Source organism: Pseudopodoces humilis, chromosome 15 (genome assembly GCF_049639895.1).
Source record: "Pseudopodoces humilis isolate 2021_Gansu_Grassland_sample_001 chromosome 15, ASM4963989v1, whole genome shotgun sequence".
Taxonomy (NCBI): Eukaryota; Metazoa; Chordata; class Aves; order Passeriformes; family Paridae; genus Pseudopodoces; species Pseudopodoces humilis.
In genome coordinates, this window is record NC_142214.1 from 20,179,497 (window position 1) to 20,200,573 (window position 21,077).

At 57.7% G+C, this 21,077-nt stretch overlaps 1 protein-coding gene across 4 annotated transcripts in view; it reads right to left on the reverse strand.

Annotated features, from left to right (window-relative positions):
* Positions 1-259: 259 nt before the first annotated feature.
* MID2 (midline 2) overlaps positions 260-21,077 on the reverse strand; it is a 62,130-nt gene continuing 41,312 nt past the window's right edge. For all 4 annotated transcript variants that reach the window (XM_088062541.1, XM_088062542.1, XM_088062543.1 and 1 more), the window contains exons 3-10: positions 18,367-18,462; positions 14,066-14,173; positions 11,953-12,101; positions 11,318-11,445; positions 10,194-10,337; positions 6,694-6,855; positions 2,908-3,115; positions 260-2,764 (exon numbers count right to left, since the gene is read on the reverse strand). In XM_088062541.1, coding sequence (XP_087918667.1) covers positions 2,362-2,764; positions 2,908-3,115; positions 6,694-6,855; positions 10,194-10,337; positions 11,318-11,445; positions 11,953-12,101; positions 14,066-14,173; positions 18,367-18,462 — 1,398 coding nt within the window. In that variant the 3' untranslated portion in view covers positions 260-2,361. The remainder of the gene's footprint in view (positions 2,765-2,907; positions 3,116-6,693; positions 6,856-10,193; positions 10,338-11,317; positions 11,446-11,952; positions 12,102-14,065; positions 14,174-18,366; positions 18,463-21,077) is intronic.

Consider the following 21,077-nt stretch of genomic DNA (forward strand, 5'->3'; position numbering starts at 1 on the left):
CACCCCACGGGCTCTCCAGGCTGGGCCGAGCCCAGCACAAGGAAAGCTGCTGCAGGGTGGTACCACAAGTCCCCTCTGCTCCCGTGGATGCACAGCCATATGTTTTGCCAGGTTTGGGGAACACTGTGACAGCTAGCAAGAAGATCCCAGGCCTATCCTCACCTTATGGCCTCCCTCACACACAGACATACCCAGTAACGTATATATATTATATTATAATTTTTATATATATATTTATATATATATATATGTACACACATTAACAAAGAAGTTGCAAAAAAAAAAAAAAAAAACTAAACCAAGGGAAAAAGCCACCAGGAAGAACAGCCCTCCCCCCAGACAAAACGGAAGCAGGAATGTTACACGTGGAAGGGGAGGCTGAGGGGAGCCAGGAGTGCACACATCCCGAACCTGGACACTGGTGTCACCAGGAGCAGAGGAACCAGCACCTGAGCCCCCCCTCCATGTCCTGAGCAGGGCCCAGGGATGGGGCTGCTGCTCCCCAATCACGGTGACAACTGGGGGGGGCTCTGCTTTCTGTACCACAGTGTGGGTGCCTGGGAAAGGCCCCCAGCCCCTGCTCGGGGTGTGGGGCTCCCCCAGCCCCGCCTGGCCAGCTTCCAGACACGTGTGGGGGCCAGGGGGTCCCACAATTAGTGCAATTTCATCAGGTGCAAATGTCACGTTAAGGGCTCGTGGTCTCTGAGCCGAGGATGCCGAGCGCTCCCAGGGCCAACATCCACCTCAGCGCCTGGCGTCCCCCATGGCACAGCATGAGCAGCCCCACGGGACCTTCCTGTCAAAAACATCCATCTCCAAAGGGTGCTTTAACCTCCCAGAGTGAAGGGGGGCCGTGCCAGGCTGCGGGGACAGCAGACACGCTCCGCTGCAGCCTCCCCGAGCTCCGGCAGCCGGGGCTGGGAGAGGCAAGCGCAGCTGCTCCTGTGCTCAGCAGGACTCTGAAGGAGAGCTGCATCCCCTGGGCTTCCCTGCCAGGCACCACGGGGCAGCAGCCTGTATCAGGGGAAACCCCTCTCAGCTTGGCAGGGCTGGCAGCAGATCCTTTTCCTGAGCTGCTGCCCACCTCCCTTTTCCAAAAACCTCAGCCCCACACACGAGAGATGGTGTGCTGAGGAACGGGCTCGTTTGTACTCTCTTCCTGGGCAAAGCTGTCACCAGCAGTCACCCACATACACCCCCTTGGCTGGGGCACTGGGAATTCCTCCAGAGGAATTCTGAACTGGCTCCAGATGAATTCAACCCTGAGCCTCAGGGACAGACTCAGTCCTCGGCCACAGAGCAAACAGGATGGTTCCACACTCACACCACCACAGAAACATGGAATAGTGTGAGCTGGAGGGGATCTTTAAAATGCATCCAGCTCAACCCCCTGGCATGATGGAGAACAAACCAGAAGTCAACATTTGGGGTCATAAATTGAGATTTTTGGGTCATAGAGCATAGAGGTGGTCTTTGAGCAGGACTCTAGTGCGGGTTCAGAGTAGGAAGATGAGTTTTTGCTGCTGGGACACCAGACAGAACACTAATGGAGGCCTGTGTGGAGCAGGGCACTGCCGGCCAGACCCCATCAGGAAGGAGCAGCTGCCAAACCTCTGTGCCAGGGGCCAAAGCTCCTCAAGGATGCAGGCCTCCCCAGTTACTGGGAGCTCTCAAAGGAGGAGATGGTGGGCTGGGGGTCCGTGGCTCTCCACTGCAGGACCCCAGAAATGCATCAGGAGCATGCCACCTGCAGCACGGACGGCCACGGGGAGCACCCTCAGTGCCACCTTCACTCACAGACCACCAGCACCCTCCCTCCACGGGACCACCACACAACCGCTGCCAGGGCTCACCGAGCCCGAGGGCTCCGAGCCTTATCCACCCCACCAGGGAAGCCACCGAGCCTCAGCCACACGGAAAGTCCTGCCTGGAAAGTGCTGCTCATGCTCTGGGTCCTCACACCAGCTGTCAGCGGGCTCCAGAGCCCATCCCTCCTGCCCAGCCTGCACCTCGTGGGACGCACGAGCCATTCCCTGACCACCGTGGCACCTCAGGTCACCCTGAAAGCTGCCCTGGCCCTTCCAGCCCCCAAGGGAAGACAGAACCATCCAGGTGACAATCTTCTTGGGGAGAGATGGGAGCCGGCACCAGGGAGCTGCTCCAGCCGCTCTTGCGCACTCCGGAGCTCACCAACGGCAGTTCCTTTCCAGCCGTGGTTCCAGGTTCTTCCACTTTTCCATGAAAATAAGGTGGAGCTGGGTGTGGAGCTCGACTGCTCGCCAGCGGCGTTCCGGCACGGCTGCCAGCTCCGGCAAACACCGGCACGGCCGGCGCTGCACGGGGCACGGCGGGCCTGGCAGCCTAGTGACACGCTTTCATTCCTGACACGTACGGGGACTCCTGCGGCCGGCAGTTACACTCCTGCTGCTCGGGGTAATCGATGAAATCCGGGGCGGGCAGCCCCGACAGGATCATCAGGGATTTGTTCCAGATGGTGAAGGTGGGACACACGGGCAGGATGAAGGAGACTTCGAAGGTGTGCAGGTGGAGGGAGTTGGCCGGGTCGTAGAAGGAGAGCGCGTTGTTGTCGTAGTCCAGGAGCACACCGAGGCGCTTCATCTGCGGGTGCACCTCCACCAGCATCTCCTTGTTGTTGTGCCGCACCACAAAGTTGTTGTTGCAGCGGGAGAAGACCCAAGAAGAGGAGTTCTTCCCGATCCACTCGTTTTTGGGGGCTGACTTGTAAGCCACGCCGATGGCGTACCTGCAGGAGAGGAGAAGCTGCGCTCAGCACCAGGCCCAGCCCCGACGGGCACCCTGCGCTCTCAGAGCCCACCTGCTGTAGAAGGGCACAGGGTGGGCATCTCTGGCAAAGCATCCCCCCTCACACAGGACCCTCCCCCTTACCAGGTGGAGGATCCCACCACCACCTCCCAGTAGTGGCAGCCGCTGTCGATGAAGACGTTGCCGGCGGCGCCGTAGCAGCCCGTGCCGCTGAACCTCTCCGGCGTGTGGCTCTTCTTCAAGGAGCTCTCGTCCTTCTCCATCTGCAGCCCGTCATTGGAGATCTTCAGCTTCTTGTGAGCCATCTTGGGGTCCAGCTTGAATGGCTGACCTGTGGGGAGGAGACACATGGGTCAGGATTTGTGTTATTAGCACCATGGCAAGGGGCTTCTTCACATCCTGTGTTCTCAGCTTTGCGTATTTCATGGTGGTTCACTTGGGTGCTTTCCCCAAAACCAGACCAGGTCTGGGTGATGTCCCAGAGCTCCAACCAACCTCCTTGTTTGCCCGTGATTCCCTTCTGGAAGTCCTCAGACTATCCCTGGACTTGCAAACAAAAGATGCTACAAAGAAGCAAACTGAGTTCAGGTGGGCTTTGCTGCTGTGTTTTCATGCGAGATGCAGTGAATCTCACACAGGCTCCAGGGAACATTTCCATAGGGATTCACCTGCCTCAGGACAAAGCAAGTGACAGCTGAAGAGAACACCCCAAGTCCTGCCAATACCTTCACCCTCACATTTTGGTACCTGGCTCGGGGCATGACTAGCTGTGTCCTCCTGCACGCTCCCATTTTTGGCTACAGACACAGAGTCGCAGCAAGGAGAAACACTGACACCACCATGGCAGTGGGGCTGAGCCTGGGCTGGGCACCCCCAGAACAGGCAGGAAACCCTGCAAACAGACACACCAGGAGAACCCCAGGACAGCTGGGAACTTCTGCAGAGAGCTCCAACATCAGCGACAACGGCAGCTGCAGGGCAGAGCTCATCTGTGCCCTGCTCTGTTACCTGATGGAAGCTCGTGCTGCTTTTCCTCGGAGCCCAATTTGCTGAATAATTGAGTTGAGAAGCCTGAAAGTAAAGCTGCAAATTGGGAGTGACCTGCCCCCTCCTTCTCCTGGCTGCTCTGATCTTTCTGCCGTATCTTTTCCTGGCAGTAATGCAAAGAGACAAGCTCCGAGGAAGTGAGGTATAAAAATACTTGGCTCCATCAGGAGAGAGACACTCACAGCTCTGTCTCCGAAGGCAACCCCTTGCTAAGGTCAGTGTGAAGAACTGGAGCCCAGCCCTTGTCACTGGTTTGTGCTGGCATGTCCTGGAGCAAGCGCTGGAGCTGCACCCACAGGCAGCGTGTGCGATGGGCGGGCTGGCAGGGTCAGAGGGCACTTCAGAGAACACAGCCAGGGACCTGCTACCATCAACCCCTTCCCAAAACACCACTCTGGCACCGGGAAAAAATACAGACTTCACAGAGGTCATGATGGTCCCAAGCAGAGGAAGGGGGGTTCTGACTGCAGCCATCACTCCCTGCTCCTGCACCACCACCAGCCTCTGTGCCTGCCAGTCCCTGCTCTCCAGCCCCCAGCCCTGCACAGAGCTGAGGGTTGTGATGGTTCCTCATCATTAATGGTTCCTCTCATCATTAACGTGTATCTCCTGGGCTGGTCACTCTGATTATCCCACAAATTCAGCTTTCTGGGATATTCCTGACAGCCTTTTGTTGGTCATCCCTGCACGAGAGCTGTGGGGCAGCAGCCCCCGGGTCATTTATCAGCTGCACGATCCCTCCCTTCCCTGCGGGGCAGAGGAAATCCTGTCTGGCACCACCGGCTGTGTGGGAGCGAGAGGAGGCAGCCAGGAACACGGCCAAGGTCAGGGGGATGGAGCCAGGCAGAGGGAGCTGTGTGCTGGAGCTGCAGCCCCACCCTGCAGGACCCCAGACCCCCACCCCGCTCCCCCGAAGCCAGCACAGGGCTCACGGCGAGGGACACTGCTGCCACCCACCCAGAGGGACAGCGAGGACAGGCTGCCTGCTGCTCTATGGAACAGCCATGGAAATGATGGGAACGAGATCCCCAGGAGCAGGAGACACCCCGTGCTCAGCCAAACCCGGGGGCAGCAGCTCAGCCCAGCCCAGCCCAGCCCAGCCCAGCCCAGCTTAGCCCAGCCCAGCCCAGCCCAGCCCAGCCCAGCTCAGCTCAGCCCAGCCCAGCCCAGCCCAGCCCAGCTCAGCCCAGCCCAGCTCAGCCCAGCCCAGCCAAGCCCAGCTCAGCTCAGCCCAGCTCAGCCCAGCCCAGCCCAGCCCAGCTCAGCCCAGCCCAGCTCAGCCCAGCCCAGCCAAGCCCAGCTCAGCTCAGCCCAGCTCAGCCCAGCCCAGCCCAGCCCAGCCCAGCCCAGCCCAGCCCAGCTCAGCCCAGCCCAGCTCAGCCCAGCCCAGCTCAGCCCAGCTCAGCTCAGCCCAGCCCAGCCCAGCCTGGAAATGTGTGGACAGAAAGGAGGGATGGATATGAACTCTGCTCCCAGGGACGCTGCAGGCACCCACCACGTTCTGCCCAGAGAACAAACAAAGCTGCAGGGACACAGGGACACAAAGCCAGCCCTTCCTGCATTCTGTCCCCCCTCTCTGCCTGCAGTGGCAGTGTCCCTATCCCCATCCAAGATGCCACCTGTGCGACACAGGGCACACACAGATGGCTGCCAGCACCATCCTGCCCTCCCTGAAGACATCACCTTCTGCAAAGGAAGAAACAAAGATGCAGCACTGTACTGCTGAGTCATCAGGTCATAGGAAAGCCAGAAATCCATCTAAACCTATGAACCTTTTCCCAGATTCCCTGCTGGGAAGCTTCTGCAGGGATCATCCTGCTCCTTAAAAACACCTCCACTAGCACGATTCAGTCACCAACAGTGACCCTGCAGCCCAGCTGCTCAGGCATCACCCTCACTCCTGACATCGCACATGGGATGGGGATGGAGCCATCCTGTAGCACACCGAGGTCTTGCCAAGAGACGCAGAAATCAGGAAAAGCCAGAATTGCGAGGGAAAATAAGGCAGGATGCGGTGGCCGAGGCAAGGGCTGTAAAACCCATTTCCCTGCCCTTATGGCCAGAGCTGGGCCTGTTCCTGCATTCCAGCACATTCAGCAGCTTTTGGGCACTTGATCCTAAGTGAGGCCTGCCCAGAACCTCAGCAGAGGATGGTCTCTCTCTGTCACTAAACCAAGCCTGTTCTCCCCAGGAGCGCAGATCTGGTGGCAGCACTGACAGCGCCGTGTCCTGGCACTGACCTTCTGGCCATGGGGACATCTCCCAGACATCCCTGCAGGAACAGAACGCTCTGGGAAATATGAGCTGCTGACACTTCCAGCAAGGTTACAGCAGTGGGAAGGCGTGGGTGTGATATCCTCTGGATACTGTCCACTGGAAAAGGAGAAGCCCTGGTCCCGAATACCAGCAGGAGGAAAAGCCAGTGAGGACAAGCTGGGGCTGCAGCACAGGGATGCAGCACCTCTGGACACCCAAAGGAGCCCTTGTCCCCTGAGGCCGGCCACAGAAGGAAATAAATCAATATATATTATATCCACGTATATGGCTAAATCAAACTTTCAGGAATTCAGAAGCTTCCACAAACACAGATGGCAGAGGAACACCAAAGTGGTGGCAGAGGGGGACGTGGCCATCAGTGCCACATGGCTCTCCAGCCCTGAGTGGGAAGTGAGGGATAGGTCCTTGTGGAAGGTGCTTTAGCACCAAAACCACAATCCCACAGCAGCTGTGCAGTGTTTCCATCCCGCTGCCCGCTCCCCACCAGCACTCAGCCCTGCCTAAGCCTAACCCCAGTGCCCAGGAAAGTGTCCCCTGTCACCCCTGTCCCCCCTGTCCCGGCCAGCTCAGGGCCTGGACACCTACTGTTGGTCTTGAGGCGGGCGGGCTCGCTGTTCCTGCTGCCCGCCTGGTTGATGGCCTTCACCAGGAAGATGTAGCGGGTGCCGCTCTGCAGCCCGTGCACCGTGTAGTGGTTCTGCTTGATGTTGGGGACGATCATCCAGCTGTCCATGGAGTTGTAGAGACCTGGAGTGCAGGAGAGGGGATTTATTCCCATTTATTCCCAGGGAAGGACAGAGTACAAAGCCCCGTGCTGCTGATGCGGAGCTCACGCCCGCGTGTCCCTCGGAAGGTTTTACCCCTGCCTGGCAGCTCCGAGTGTCTGCAGGGAAATTTCCAGAGATGATAAATCCCTGCAACACAGAATCTTTTTCATTATCACACAAAGGCAATGTTGGTAAGGCAGGGCCAGGGCTGCAGTGCTGGCATCTTGGGATGCTGCCATGGGAAGTGATGGGGAAAGGGTGCAGAGAGGGAAATTCAGCCAGCAGCACCTTCCAGCCTGGGCAGATGGCAGAGGAAGCTGTTGGTGCCTGGGAGGGGGTGACAGCCACCATCATCCCACCACCCTCCCAGCACCAGCCCACTGTCACTCTCACATGTCTCTGCTCCTGCAGGACAGCCTCCCTCCTGCTCCAGGGCCCCCGTGTGCAGCTCCAGCAGCAGAAAGGGATTTATCTGCACCCAAATCGACGTGTTTGCAACTGAATCTTGCTCCTGCCCAGTCCTCAGTGCACCAGGGTGGGAAGTAATAATCCATGGCTAAGGGAGGCTGATGTTGGCTCCCTGACTAGACTGGTGTGCAGAGCGGTTCAAAGAAAATGAGCTCCCAGTGAAGGGATCCAGACGCTTGGAAATCATTCAGGAGGCTGAACTCTTCCTGGAAATGGGAAGGAATGAAGAATCCAAGACCATGGAGGTGCCAAGCTGACTGCTGCAGTGATCTGCAGTGTCTGAGTTACAGGGCCTGGCACGTGTGGAAGTGCAGTGCTGTACCTCTGGTGGGGTGACACAGCGCTCCAGGAAAGGGGAAAAGCCTTACATGGTGCCACTGAGGCTGCTCCTGCCAGCAGCAGGACTGGGATGAGGATCACCTGCAGCTGGCTTGAGTAGCTGGAACTGGGGACAAGGATCCTGTGGGGAAACCAGGGCAGCTATCACAGCACAGGAGCAGGGCTCCGAGCCAAAAGGAATAAGGAAGCGTGGAAGAAGCTGGAGGCTTCTGAGATCTGGTGCGAGGTGAGGAGTGAATTTGGGGGGTTTTCAACATGTGCAGGGCTGGGAGGCAGGAGCTGGGAACGCTCCACACCTCTTCTGCAACAGCTTCCAATTCATTTCTCTTCAGTGGCTGGCTCAGCCGCAGGACAAGGGCAGGTTGCAGTCCCTGTCACCCTGAATTTGGTTTGGGATACACGTGGGAATGGCCGAGGGGCAGAGCAGTGTGATGTGAAGTAGAAAATAAAACAGATGTGATCCTGATTGCAGCCTGCACGCAGAGCTGCTCTCGTTGGAGCACAGCTTCCAGCCCGGCCTGCTCGGTGTCACCTTCCTGCAGGAGGGAGCAGCTGGGGATGCCCCATCGGGAAGAACGAGGTGGCTGAGAGATGACAGCCACAAGGACTTGACCTTCACGTAGGTTTCTTTCGCAAAACAATCTCCAAGAGCTTGGCCTTGAAGACCAACCTCCTCTCTCCTACCCCTGCCAAAGCTTTAAAATTCCCTTTTACTGTAGCACTCATCATCCATAAACATGTCTGGCTCTTGCCAAGCTCTTGGCTTTGATGGAAGCCTGAAGGGGATGGGTTCCACAGGCCAGCTCTGCACACCTTGGAAAGGTATTTCCTCTCCTGGTCAGGCTCCCAGCTCCTGCTCAGTGTTCCAGTGTCTCCTCACACGAGTTCAGCCAAGGCTCACATGGTCCCATCACCCAGACTGTGCTATTCCAAGGGACAATAAGTTATTCATTTTCCTCTTAGGGATTTAACTGATGTTTTCTTCACTCCTCCTACGAAAAGCAACTTGGGGGTTGCTGGCTGGCCAAGGAGGACACTTCTGCCATGTGACCCTCCGGGCTCTGCTCCAGCACTGCCCTCACTGTTCCTCACCCTCGTGGTCCCCACAGCTCCTCCTTCCCCAGTGCCTGTGCCAGACCCCAGAGGCGGGCAGGGGACTCATTCCCAAGTCCCTGGGTGTATGGGACTCCAAGCCACTCAAGTGGCACGTGGGAAAAGGTGAGAGCCAGATCCTTCCCTGGCGGTGTCCCAGGCCAAGGACGTGAGCTGCAGCAGGGGAAATCCTGAGTGGAAAAGGGAAAAATCCTCCTGGCTGAGGGTGAGGAAGCACTGCTGCTCCATCCCTGGACAGTCCTTCTTCCTCAACAAGCAAGCCCTGAGCAGGCTGTCAGCCTGAACCGCACAGAGCTGGCACAGGGCCCTTCCGACGTCCCTCCCCACCAAAACCACTCAGTGACACCAGCAAGTCCCCAGCTGGAAGTGCAGGGGACATGGAGCTGGTGGCCATCCAAGAGCAGGGCCAGAGAGGTGGCTGAGCTCTCCAGGCTTCCAGAGGACAAAGTGCTGGAGACAACGTGCTCCCGCTGGGAGGGAGAGGAGAGCCGAGCAGGGCGGGTCTGGCTGCGGCAGCCTCCATGGAAAGGAAACACATCATCTCCTTTTTCAAAACAAGGGCAAAGGCTGGGCCGGGGCTGGGGAGGTGAGATCCAGCCTGGAAAGTCACAGGGAACTTTCTCTGGCAGCTTCCTGCACGTTTCAGAGTGCACTGAACAGCCTTCCGGAGCCGTGACACCGCGCTGCCGCTGCCAGCGTCCTTCCAGCCAGCGGGACAGACTGACAGCCCAAACTCCCACTCCGAGCCACCTGGTCAGAGCTGCTCACAAAGGCAAGTGCTGCTAGGAAAGCCAGGAGTAAAACTTCCTCAGACCATCAATGACTGTCCTCAGTGCCCAAATCAAATCCCAGCCCTGTGAGACAAATCTGTGGTGGTGTGGAAAACTCAGTATGGCAGTAATCTTCATGAAAAATGGCCTGGAAATACGTTCAGAGGGTTTATAAAGCACGTTAGTGATCAGCCACGGAGCAGCCAGCGCTGCCCCACGTGTGATCCCAGGTACACGGAGCTGGGAGCTGCACAGGAGCCTCCAATGCTCCTCCAAGTCAGGGCTGATGACACCGAGTGCGGACCAGAGCACCGCAGGGATGTCCCCCAGCACAGAGAGGTGTCCACTGCTCAGATCCACCAGCCCTTGGTAGATCCTTTGCTGCTCTTTTCTCCACAAATACCCAGCCTTTAAACCCACTGATGAACCTGAGAACCTTTTCCTTCCAGAATCCCAGAACAGTCTGGGTTGGAAGGGACCTTAAAGCTGATCCAGTGGCACCCCCTGCCATGGGCAGGGACACCTCCCACTATCCCAGGTTGCTCCAACCTGGCCTTGGACACTTCCAAGGATGGAGCAGTGTGTGGGCAACATGGATTCCTTGCTGGAGGGCAGTGTGGTGACTTACTGATGAAGTTGGCCTGGCCGGTGAAGATGGTGTACTGCAGCTCGTAGGAGCTGACGCTGAACTCGTCCTCGGAGATCCAGTGCACGGTGATGGTGTCGTGGGAGGCTGTGCAGAGCTCCTCACGGACTGACGGCGGGTTTGGTGCTGTGGGATGGCACAGACCACACACTTTGGTCAGTTTGGGCTTTCCTTCCTTAAAAACCCAGGGCTTTTTCACTCATGCTTGGGCTGAGCCGGGCTTGCGGCAGGAGTACAGTCCCAACGGCGAGAACTCCCTCAGTTTATCTGTCATTGTGTTCCCCACTGAACGAAACTTTTTAGTTTAACAAGGCATCCAGAAGTCAGAGCACAGGGTTTTCACTGCTGATCCATCAGGTCTGACACCCCCACCCTGAAACAGGCTGAGAACCCACTTCCAAATCCACCTATTCCCCTGCAGTGGTTGTGGAGTAAGTATTTTATCTCATTACTGACCTGGACATGCTTGTGCTAATCTTTCACTGAAAGCTGATCTGCCTCACGATGCCAAAATCAGATTTGGGTGAGTGAGGATGTCCTCACCTCCCTGGAGCTCTCATCCCTCCAGTGCTCCAGCACAGGCTGGTCCAGCAGCACTGCTGCTCCCAGACCCCCAGGGCAGGGATCAGTCTGTGCTGGGGCATCAGGGCAGCACTGAGGGGCACACTGAGGTCCTGCCCAGCAGGGCTCATAATCTGGGACCAAGTGACCCAGAAAAAGGGCAGGAAAAGGGAAATGTTAAAGCAGAGAGTGCCCTAGAAATATAATAATTGGTTAATTCATCATTCCTCCTCTGTAATCCTTGTGGATCCTTATATAATCCTTATCCCTCTTGCATCCTTACGGACTTCAGCCTCCCCCACCAGGTCACAGAGACCATAATTTTTGATCTTTCTGGACCTTTCCATGGCTCTTCCAGGAAAGGCAGGGTGAACCAGGAGGATGGGGACACGTCACTGTGCTGGGGACAGCACAGGCCCTGCTCTGCCACAGCTGACCTGGCGCTTGTCACTGGCTGAGTCCTAGCACAGGTCTGCCAGCCCTTGGTGGAGCACAGGCCGGGGGCTGAGGGGAAGGAACGGAGGGGAGCACCCCTGAGCACTCACCTGTCAGATAATCCAGCCCCTCCAGCAGCTTCTTCTCTCTGGAAAAATCTAAAGCGAAGTTTTCAAAGGCATCATTAAAATTGATATCTGGTATCAGGACTTGCGAGGATGCAGTTGCCATGGCGACCCTGGAAGGAAAGGAGGGACCGTCAGTTCGCTGCAGGGTGCAGGAGGGAGGCACAGGGATGGGGACAGCCTGCCTGTGCCTCAGCTGCTGCCAGGAAACCGGCCTGCACCTACAGAGCCCGGCCAGGAGCGTGGGCTAGCCTGGGGACAGCTTCCCTGAGAGTGGGGGGCTCCATCCCTGGGGTTTGCAGCTTTGATTGGCCCCTGAAGTGCCTCTGGACCGGCATCTCCAGCACTCTCCCACCCAGGGAAGGGGAATTGCTGGCAGTGTTGCTAGGAGCTGGCAGGCAGCACTGTCCTGTGAGGGATGGGAACCCGGAGCTCGTGGGAGGCTGCAGGGGTGGCTGTGGATCTCCTGGGAGGTGACTGCAGGGGAGCTGGGTCATCTCTGGCCAGGGACCTGAAGCAGGGGCCAGCAGCAGCAGCAGCAGCAGCAGCAGCAGCAGCAGCAGCAGCAGCAGCAGCAGCAGCAGCAGCAGCAGCAGCAGCAGTGCCCCAGCCCAGCCCACCTCTCGGCCACGTTCCTGGCAGTCTGCAGGAACCGCGCGTGGTCGTTCTCCTTCAGGATGTGCTCGGCCTGGTTGATGAGGACCGTGGAGCGCTCCAGGCACTGCCGGCAGTTGGCGACCTGCTGGGCCAGCTTCCGCAGCTTCATCACCTGCAGGGGAGCACACAGCCACGCTCAGGAGCCGACAGGCACGGGGGGAACCATCCCGAGCCAGGAGCTGATGGAGCGAGGAGCAGAGGAACGGCACAGGGCTGTCCCAGCGGCTCCGAGGAGGGAGGGCAGAAAGCATTTCCCACGTTAAATCCTGCTGGGGCTGCCCCAAGACACGGCCTGAGCCTGCTCAGAGGGTCCCGGGGCTGAGAGATGCTGGAGAGCAAGGCAAGGCATCCTCTCTCTGAGGAGAGCACGCTGCCATGAGACTCCTGCCGCTCAGCACAGGCCAAGGGAACCCCGGGAGCGGGGAAAGCGTTCACAGAGCTGATGGAAAACGTCACATTCACAGCTGCTGAACCGACCTGCTGCGTGAACAAGGTATGAGGGAATCTGCATCTTCTCCCCCTCCCTCCTCCCAGGCTCCACACATCCGTTGGGCCATTTGCCAGGAAAAGCAGGGCAGAACAAATGGAAAACCAAATGGCAATCCAGCAGGAAAGCAGAATTCCTTGCTCTTCAGCTGGAGCACTTCAAAACAGCCACAGCCCCTAGAGGTTACTCCCTCCTCCACTGCTTCTGCGGAGCGTTTGGGCACTAATCTGTGCCCTTCGCCTCTACCCAGCTGCCAAATGTAGGAAAACAACATCTTGGAGCTTCCAGGCCCTTCTAAGCATGGCTGGAACTGGACAGCAGAGCCTGGAACAGCCAAGGAAGAGGGCGGGAAGAGCAAGCAGACAGACAGATGGACCGGCAGACGGCACCGTTACATAAAATATGTTCCCTGGAGTGCTTGGGGTAGAAGCAGGATTTCAGAGCTCCCACAGCTGCCAGGGTGTCCTGGAGCTGTGCTGCTGGTGGAACCCGCTCCCGACTGCCCGGGCAGCAGCGGTATTCGGGTACCCTGCTGGGACACCCAAGCTGGGGGAGAGCTGTGTGTCCCTCCCAACACAGGGACCCCAGCAACGGGGTCATGCAGGCACCCCTGGGCACCCCCAGAGCCACCCCTTGAGATCACCAGAGACCCCCAGAGCCTCTGAGCCATTTCCAGAAAGGTCTGGAAGAACGGACTGTGCATGAGAACTGATTTGCAGAGAAACTGAGAACTCCCCAGGGCAGGCAAAAGGGATCTATAGAATGGTCCCCCAGGAGCCTGGACACGGTTAACTGGACTGATGCTGGAACCAGGACTGATGAGCTCCACTCTGTCTTTCTCTTGCTTTAATTCACCTCCCTCTCTCTCTTCCCTTTCACCTTTATCCAAAACCCATCACTGTGTGCTTAAACTGGGAGATCAGTATAGAACAATCTCCCTGCCAAATAAACCATTTGCAGCTGACCAATAAAACCTGATAAGCTTTTGCTGAACATCTGACATTTATCATTCCTTTCCACCATGAGCATCTATGAATCTTGGGTGCTCCCTTCCCCTCTGGGGTGGGATGCTACACATGGAAAGCTCTGGGAAACACCTGGAACCACTGGAGGAAAGGTCCAAACACTCCCACGAAGATGAGGGTGAGAAGCAGCTCCCCCCAGCTGTGCTGCAATGCAGAACGTGCAGCCTCTGCTCTCTGCAGCACTGGACTGTGGCCCTTCAGTATTAATTCCACACTGTTCTATTAGAAGCACAGTGGTGAAGGGCCCTGAGGAAACTGTCTGGAGTGATCCAAGCCTCTGCACCAGCTTGTCACGCTAACCAACACACTGTTCCTCCTCCAGGCTCACGCCTTCTCCTTGGCAGAGGAGCCTGGGGCAGCGACAGACACCTGGGCACGGAGAGCAGCACCAGGGGACACCCCGAGTTTGGCCAAGGAGAAGCACGGGCTCTGCCCAAAGCAAACCCTTCTCGGCAAGGCAACACAGGCTCTGCACCCCTCTGCCCGGGCTGGCTCATCCCAGACGGGGGGGGCACACCCTGGAGGGCACCTGTGGCCAGGGACACCTGAGCTGGGACCCCTCACCTTTGTCTCCTTGATCTTGACGGCGATGACCTGCTTGCGCTGGCGGATGATCTCCATCAGCTCATCACACTCCTCCATCAGCTTGGCCTCGTGCATGGCTGTGTTCACCTGGAGGAGCAGCAGCACACCGGTGTTGGGAGGGTCACACAGGTGTTGGGAGGGACACACAGGTTTTAGGAGGGTCACACAGGTGTTGGGAGGGACACACCGGTGTTGGGAGGGACACACCGGTGTTGGGAGGGACACACAGGTTTTAGGAGGGACACACAGATGTTGGGAGGGACACACAGGTGTTGGGAGGGTCACAGGTGTTGGGAGGGTCACAGGTGTTGGGAGGGACACACAGCTCACAGGTGTTGGGAGGGATGTAAGACCCACAGGTTTGAGGAAGGACACACAACACTCTCATGGCTGTGCTCACAGCTGTGCACACACAGCACACTGGGTCCAGTCCTCTGCCTCCAGGGAAGAGCAGTATCCATGGAAGGATGGACAGGACAGACAGGACAGGACAGGACAGACAGGACAGGACAGGACAGACAGGACAGACAGAACAGGACAGACAGGACAGACAGGACAGACAGGACAGACAGAACAGGACAGACAGGACAGACAGGACAGGACAGACAGGACAGGACAGGACAGGACAGACAGGACAGGACAGGACAGACAGGACAGACAGAACAGGACAGACAGGACAGACAGGACAGACAGGACAGGACAGACAGGACAGGACAGGACAGACAGGACAGACAGAACAGGACAGACAGGACAGACAGGACAGGACAGACAGGACAGACAGGACAGGACAGACAGGACAGGACAGGACAGACAGGACAGGACAGACAGGACAGGACAGGACAGGACAGGACAGGACAGACAGGACAGGACAGGACAGACAGGACAGGACAGGACAGACAGGACAGGACAGGACAGGACAGGACAGGACAGGACAGGACAGGACAGGACAGGACAGGAGAGGAGGGAATGCACTTCATGGAAGAGGATTCGAGCCCCAGCACTTCATTAAAGCACACTACAGGACAGAATTCAGTTTTCCTCATTTTATATTCCCAAATCCCTCTGAAACAAGGCAGCCTTGAGTGAACCACATTTTTGCTACAGGATCTTTTTTTAAACCTGGCCAGCAGATTATGCAACACCGGAGTGGGAGACAGCTGATGGTCTGCAAAGAGAGCTCCACTGGGGAAAAACAGTGGAAAATCTTCCCAATCTGCTGCACTGGCGGGGGGCAGGGAACAGCCCCAGGGTTTGGAGCCTGCAGCAAGCTGCTGTGGCAGGGATGCTGTGGCTGAGCTGGCAGCACCAGGGTGCCCCAAAGCTGTGTGCCCACAGGGATGGCTGTCACCCCAAATTCCCTGGAACCCCCTCTCACTCAGCTTCTGGGGCACAGGAGCAAAGATGAGGCTGAAGGCTCAGCACAGCAAGGGGAGGGAAGGAAATGGGCCAAGGGACAGGAGGGGAGGTTGGGGCACCTCAGCTCGGCCCTGGGCCCATCGCTCCAACCAAGGTGCAGCTCAGGCCCGGAGCGTTCCCCTTCCAGGATGGCTCCAGGACAACGTAAATCCGTAGCCATCCACAGCCTCAATCTGAAAACCTGCCCAGGGCAAGGAACCTGCCCTCAGCCATGCTCATGTTGTGGGGCTGAAGGCAGGTGAAGTTGCAGAGGACACCACAGTCCCTCCCTTTCCCAGTTGCCTTCTGCCAAAAAAGGAGCATTTTCGAGGCTGGGGTTCCCCCAAAGGGCCAGCAGAGCATGGAGGGGGTACTGCAGACCAGCACTGCTCCACTGGCAAATCCCTGGCCCAAAACCACCTGGGCAGTGGCCAAAGCACTCTGCAGGGATGAACCAGCTCCCAGGGAAATGCTGCGTTTGGGGGTGAGGACTCAGCAGTGCTGCGGCTGCAGGAAATCTGGGCAGCTTTTGGTTGTAACAAGGGAGAGAAAAAAACATTTCACCCACCTCAGTGCTGAGGGGGAATGTGCTAGGGACAACAGTCCTGGAATAAACTCAGCTCTGGGAAAAGCCTGTCCTACACCTCATGGGGATGAGAAACAGCATCCCACAGCCTGACTCACACCAGGCAATCCTCCTCCCGCACGCCCCGGCAGCTCGGGGATGCAGCAGAGGAGCCCATCCCACCTCCACAGTCCTCAGCAGGTTTCTGCTGTGCCCTGGGGACAGCAGGAGCTCACTGGGGCTGCCCTGACACAGGCCACAGTCCCACGGGACAATGCAGCTTCTGCTCCCCCCACAGTGGGGACACTGGGCTGGCACCGTCCCTATTTACAAACTCAGCTTCTCTGCCCGGTTACTACCTGCTCTCCTTGGGCCACATTTCCATCACTGCCACAGGATTTGGCCGTTTCTACCTCCCCCAGTGCAGCCCCCAGGCCCCAGAGTCACTGTGAGGGGCAGCACAGGGCCCTTCTCAGGGGTGAACCCTGTCCCCAAGGCGCTGCTGGCACCGTTCTCTGGACCTGCCGTGAGATTTGCACCGAATGTGTCTGAGGGGCAGGGGACAGGGGGACTGCATGTGCCTGCCTGTGTGCCTTGCCCACAAATAGCTCAAAAGCAAAATTCCCTGCAATCAGACTGATGGGGAGCAGAGATATTTTCTGCTTCACAGTTTACTGTGCTCCCTGCGAAGGTGCCTCCGAGGGCCCGGCTGCGCATCCAGCATAGCTGAGAAATGTTATTTCAACTGTTATTTTAAGCAGAGTTTCTGACAAAGCTGAAAACTCCCAAACTCTGTCAAAATGACAGCTTAGAGGTCTCAGATTCTGAGGATCAGACAGAAATACCAAATATCTTTCAATTTGTCCTATGTCAGGTCATTAAGATATTGGAGCTGGATTCAAAGGAAGGGGTTTGGAAGGACATCCAGCCACATCCCTCTCCATCCCTGGTGGGTTCTCGGAGCCAAAGCACGGCCCATCAGAGCAGCAAGGGCTGGTGGCTGTCGCCAGAGCTCTGCAAGGGCGTCCTGGCTCCTCTCTCTGCCACACATCCGTTTGCTATCCGTGTTCCCAGAGCCAGCCCAAGCCCACTGAGCCCTGGGGAAGAGGAAGCCCAGGAGGGACAGCTCCACCAAAGCCATTGCTGCTGCAGAGTGATGCCCAGGGAGAGAAGCAGGACAGCACCAGTGACACAAAGGCCAGCAGTGCTGCAGAGCCAAGTGGGATTTTTCTGCTCCTTACTTTGGCTGGAAGTTCAGAGCATCCCAGCCCCCTCCTCCTTCTGGCACACTGTGACAGTGGCTGCCAGCTGCTGGTGGCACACTCGGCCCCGCTGGCACTCACAGAAAGGGTTTCTGCACTCACTCCCTCTTGCCAGATCATCAGGACATTGCTGAGGGAGCGAGGAACAAAGCGCTGGCGCTGCCTGCAGCAGCCGCAGGGCCTGAAGCGCCTCTGCAGCCCCAAAACCCGGCTGCTGCCAGTGCAGGAGCTGAGGGACAAACTGCAGGAGCTGAGGGACAAACTGCAGGAGCTGAGGGACAAACTGCAGGAGCTGAGGGACAAACTGCAGCCCCTGGGAAGTGCCCCATGGCTGCTTTGCTGTGGGCAAACAGCTGCACCTAGCACAGGAGATCCCTTGCCCTGCTGCAGCATCCCTGCATCCTGCCACACCTTCCCCCACAGCATCCCTCCATCCTACTGCCAGCTCCCGAGGCAACATCCCACATCCCAGCACAGCATTCCTGCATCCTGCTGGCCCGTGGCAGGGCTTGGGGAGGCACAGGACTTGCACACCCCGCAAGGCCTGCGGTGCTGAGGGTGAAGAAAACAACTCAGGGACTGGCAAGCTCCCCCTGAGCAGCCTGGGGTTTAGTCCCGTGGGGAGCTGGTGGTTCGAGGAATTGCTGCAGGCTCCCTGTCACCCAGCTGAGACCTCTCTGCAGGCTCGGTGTCACCCACAGATGAGCCTTGTTCCAGGCTCAGTGTCACCTGGCTGAGCCAGTTTCCACGCTGGGTTTCACTGTCATCCACCCGAAGCTGCTGCTGCCCCAGCACAGAGCCAGCTCAGCAGCCCGAGTCCCTTCTCAGCGGCCCCCAACCAGAACAACTCCTTCAGGCCCCTGGGAACCATCCCTGTGTCCCCCAGTGCTTGGGAGTACCCCCACCCACCTCTGCTCCCGGGGGAGCCCCAGGAAAGGAGCTGGGTGATCCCCATTTCCCCCCTGAGCTGGGTGATCCCCACTGCCCCCCTGAGCTGGGTGATCCCCACTGTCCCCCTGAGCTGGGTGATCCCCCAGCCCCTCCCGGCCCTCACCCACCTCCACCTGCTGGCAGATCTGGATCAGCTTGGCCATCTGGCTTTCCAGTTCGCTGTTGCGCTTCACCAGGTTGGTGAGATTCGTCTCCAGGGTTTGCTGCAGGTCCAGAAATGGGAGAAAGAGGAAAAACACAGAGATCAGCAATGCTGGAGTGTCCCCAGTCCCCTGCCAGCAACCGAGGCCCTGTCCCTGCACACGGCCTGAGGGAGGAACACTGCAAAGACTTTGGGCAAAGGCTCTGGGGGTCCTCGGTGGCTCCTGCCTCGGGGAGACACCGAGCCAGCCCCACGGTGGCCCTGGGGTGTCACCAGCTGGACAGGACAGCGTGGCTGCCTACCCTTTGCCACTCCTTTGGAGAGAGAATTTTGACTATTTTCATCATCAGTTTTGTTCTGCCAGGGGTGAGGGAGGTGAACAAAAGCCTGATGAGCCGTGGGAGAGGGATGTCTCCTCTTCATCTGGAGCTACCAAGGCACAGGCAGGGAGAGCTCAGCTGCACTGAGCCCCTCAGTGCCCAGCCACGCTGCCCTTGGCTCACCTGAGCAGGAATCAGCCAGCAGATCATGGCCAGTGGATCACAGGCAGCAGATCATGGCCAGTGGATCACAGCCAGCAGATCATGGCCAGTGGATCTGGGCCAGCAGATCATGGCCAGTGGATCACAGGCAGCAGATCATGGCCAGTGGATCACAGGCAGCAGATCATGGCCAGTGGATCACAGGCAGCAGATCATGGCCAGTGGATCTGGGCCAGCAGATCATGGCCAGTGGATCTGGGCCAGCAGATCATGGCCAGTGGATCACAGGCAGCAGATCATGGCCAGTGGATCACAGGCAGCAGATCATGGCCAGTGGATCACAGGCAGCAGATCATGGCCAGTGGATCACAAGCAGATCTCTGCCAGCAGATCATGGCCAGTGGATCACAAGCAGATCTCTGCCAGCAGATCTCTGCCTGTGGATCAGGACCCGAGAGGACAGGGATGCCTGGGCCTGCTTTGGTGCCCACAGGCTGCACGGTTCAGGGAGGGATCCAGTGAAGCAGGGGTGCAGACCCCACTTGAGGGGAGGGCCACACCCTGTGGGAACACAGCTTGTGGGTGCTAACGAGTTCAGAGACACGGCTCTGGCAGCTGCACTTTGTTTTATAACAAAGCACTCGGCACCTGTTGCAGCGCTTGTCAGGAAATGATACCCATCAATATTTTAAGCTCCAGGGCTGGAAGAGGGTCCCTGAGGTGGTTCATTCTTCTGCAGGTAGGAACTGCAGTCTGAGGCTTTCACCTGACTCCAGCAGGCCCAGAAACACGGCCCCTCTCCGCACAGATGGGCAGCTGGGGCTCCTGAGGCAGGAGAACTCGAGTCACAGGCAGAGCACTCACTCCTGAAAAACACTGCCTCCCAAAATACCCCGAGCTCGTCTGCAGCCCTGAAAACGCCGGCCCAGGGCGAGAAAGGCAGAAGGCAGGAACAGGCTGGAGAAATGGAATAAAACCCGGGGAGCCTCGGTTATGGCAGAAGGGTTTGCAGAGTGGGGCTGGATGGATAATGAACAGCCAGCTGCTCCCACCCCCCTCTCCTCACAGCCCAATATTACAAACATCATTCCACTACAGCAAGGAACATTTCACTTGCTAATTACCTCCCTCGTCACCAGCGTGGCTGCAGCTTTGAACTGCACCAATCTCCTTTCATCCTCCCGGCTGCGATGAGGCCGGGGGCTGAGGCACAGCTTTGAAGCACACGTGCCCACACCCCATTTGCACATCCCAAGTTTTCCATCACTCCACAAGCACACCCAAGCCCTGTCCCCAGCACCAATCCCTTCAGCACACATCCTCTGTGGCAATCAGAGGCGCTGTTCTGGTGTCAGCGATGCTCCCACAGCCCTCTGCTGCTCCCCTGCCCTCAGAGCCTCCCTGCCAGCCCCTCTGCACCCCAGGAAAACACAGATGCAATGTTTCCATCTGTCTGACGTGCTGAAACAAATAAAATGGGCTTCAAGCCTGGATCACACCAGCTGGTTATTCTGTAGGTGTATATAAATTACAGCAATTACAGGGGTTGGGTTTTAATTGCTTTATAAAATGCCCGTCATTTCCCCAAACCTCCACCTTCTGTCCTGAAATGCAAATAGGTGATTTCTCTGCAGCTGGGGAGACAAGTGAGAAAAAGGCCTTGAGCAGGAGCCACTGGTGCTCCGTGGGTCAGCCAGGGACAGCGGGAAGTGCCCAGACACCTTGGGACAGGGGCTGAACCTGCCCCATCCCCAGCACGGAGGAGCCACAGGATCAAACCCTCCACAACTGCAACAGCTCAGCACTGCACCCCTTCCCTGCACGACAGATCCATCCCCAGCCAGCTGCCTACACTCTCCTCTGGCTGGGTGGCTGCTGCCATCCCTCAGCTCCGAGGGGCGACACTCAGCCTGGCACCATGGCACAGAGGCTGTCCCTTGGCTCTGCCTTACCCCAGACAGGTTTCTGCATTTATCTTCATGGGAAGACGGCCAAAACTGGAGAGTGATACTTGGTGTGATTTACTCAGGGCTTTTCTCATTGCCCCTGTTCATTTGTAATCACTTCCAGTAATGGAGGTGAATCCCTGCCCTGATCCTCCTGCACACCACAAACACAAATCACATGTGCATGCACAAACCCACGTGCAGGCACCGAGTCAAACCCACCCCAAAGTGCTCCCTGCATGCCCAAG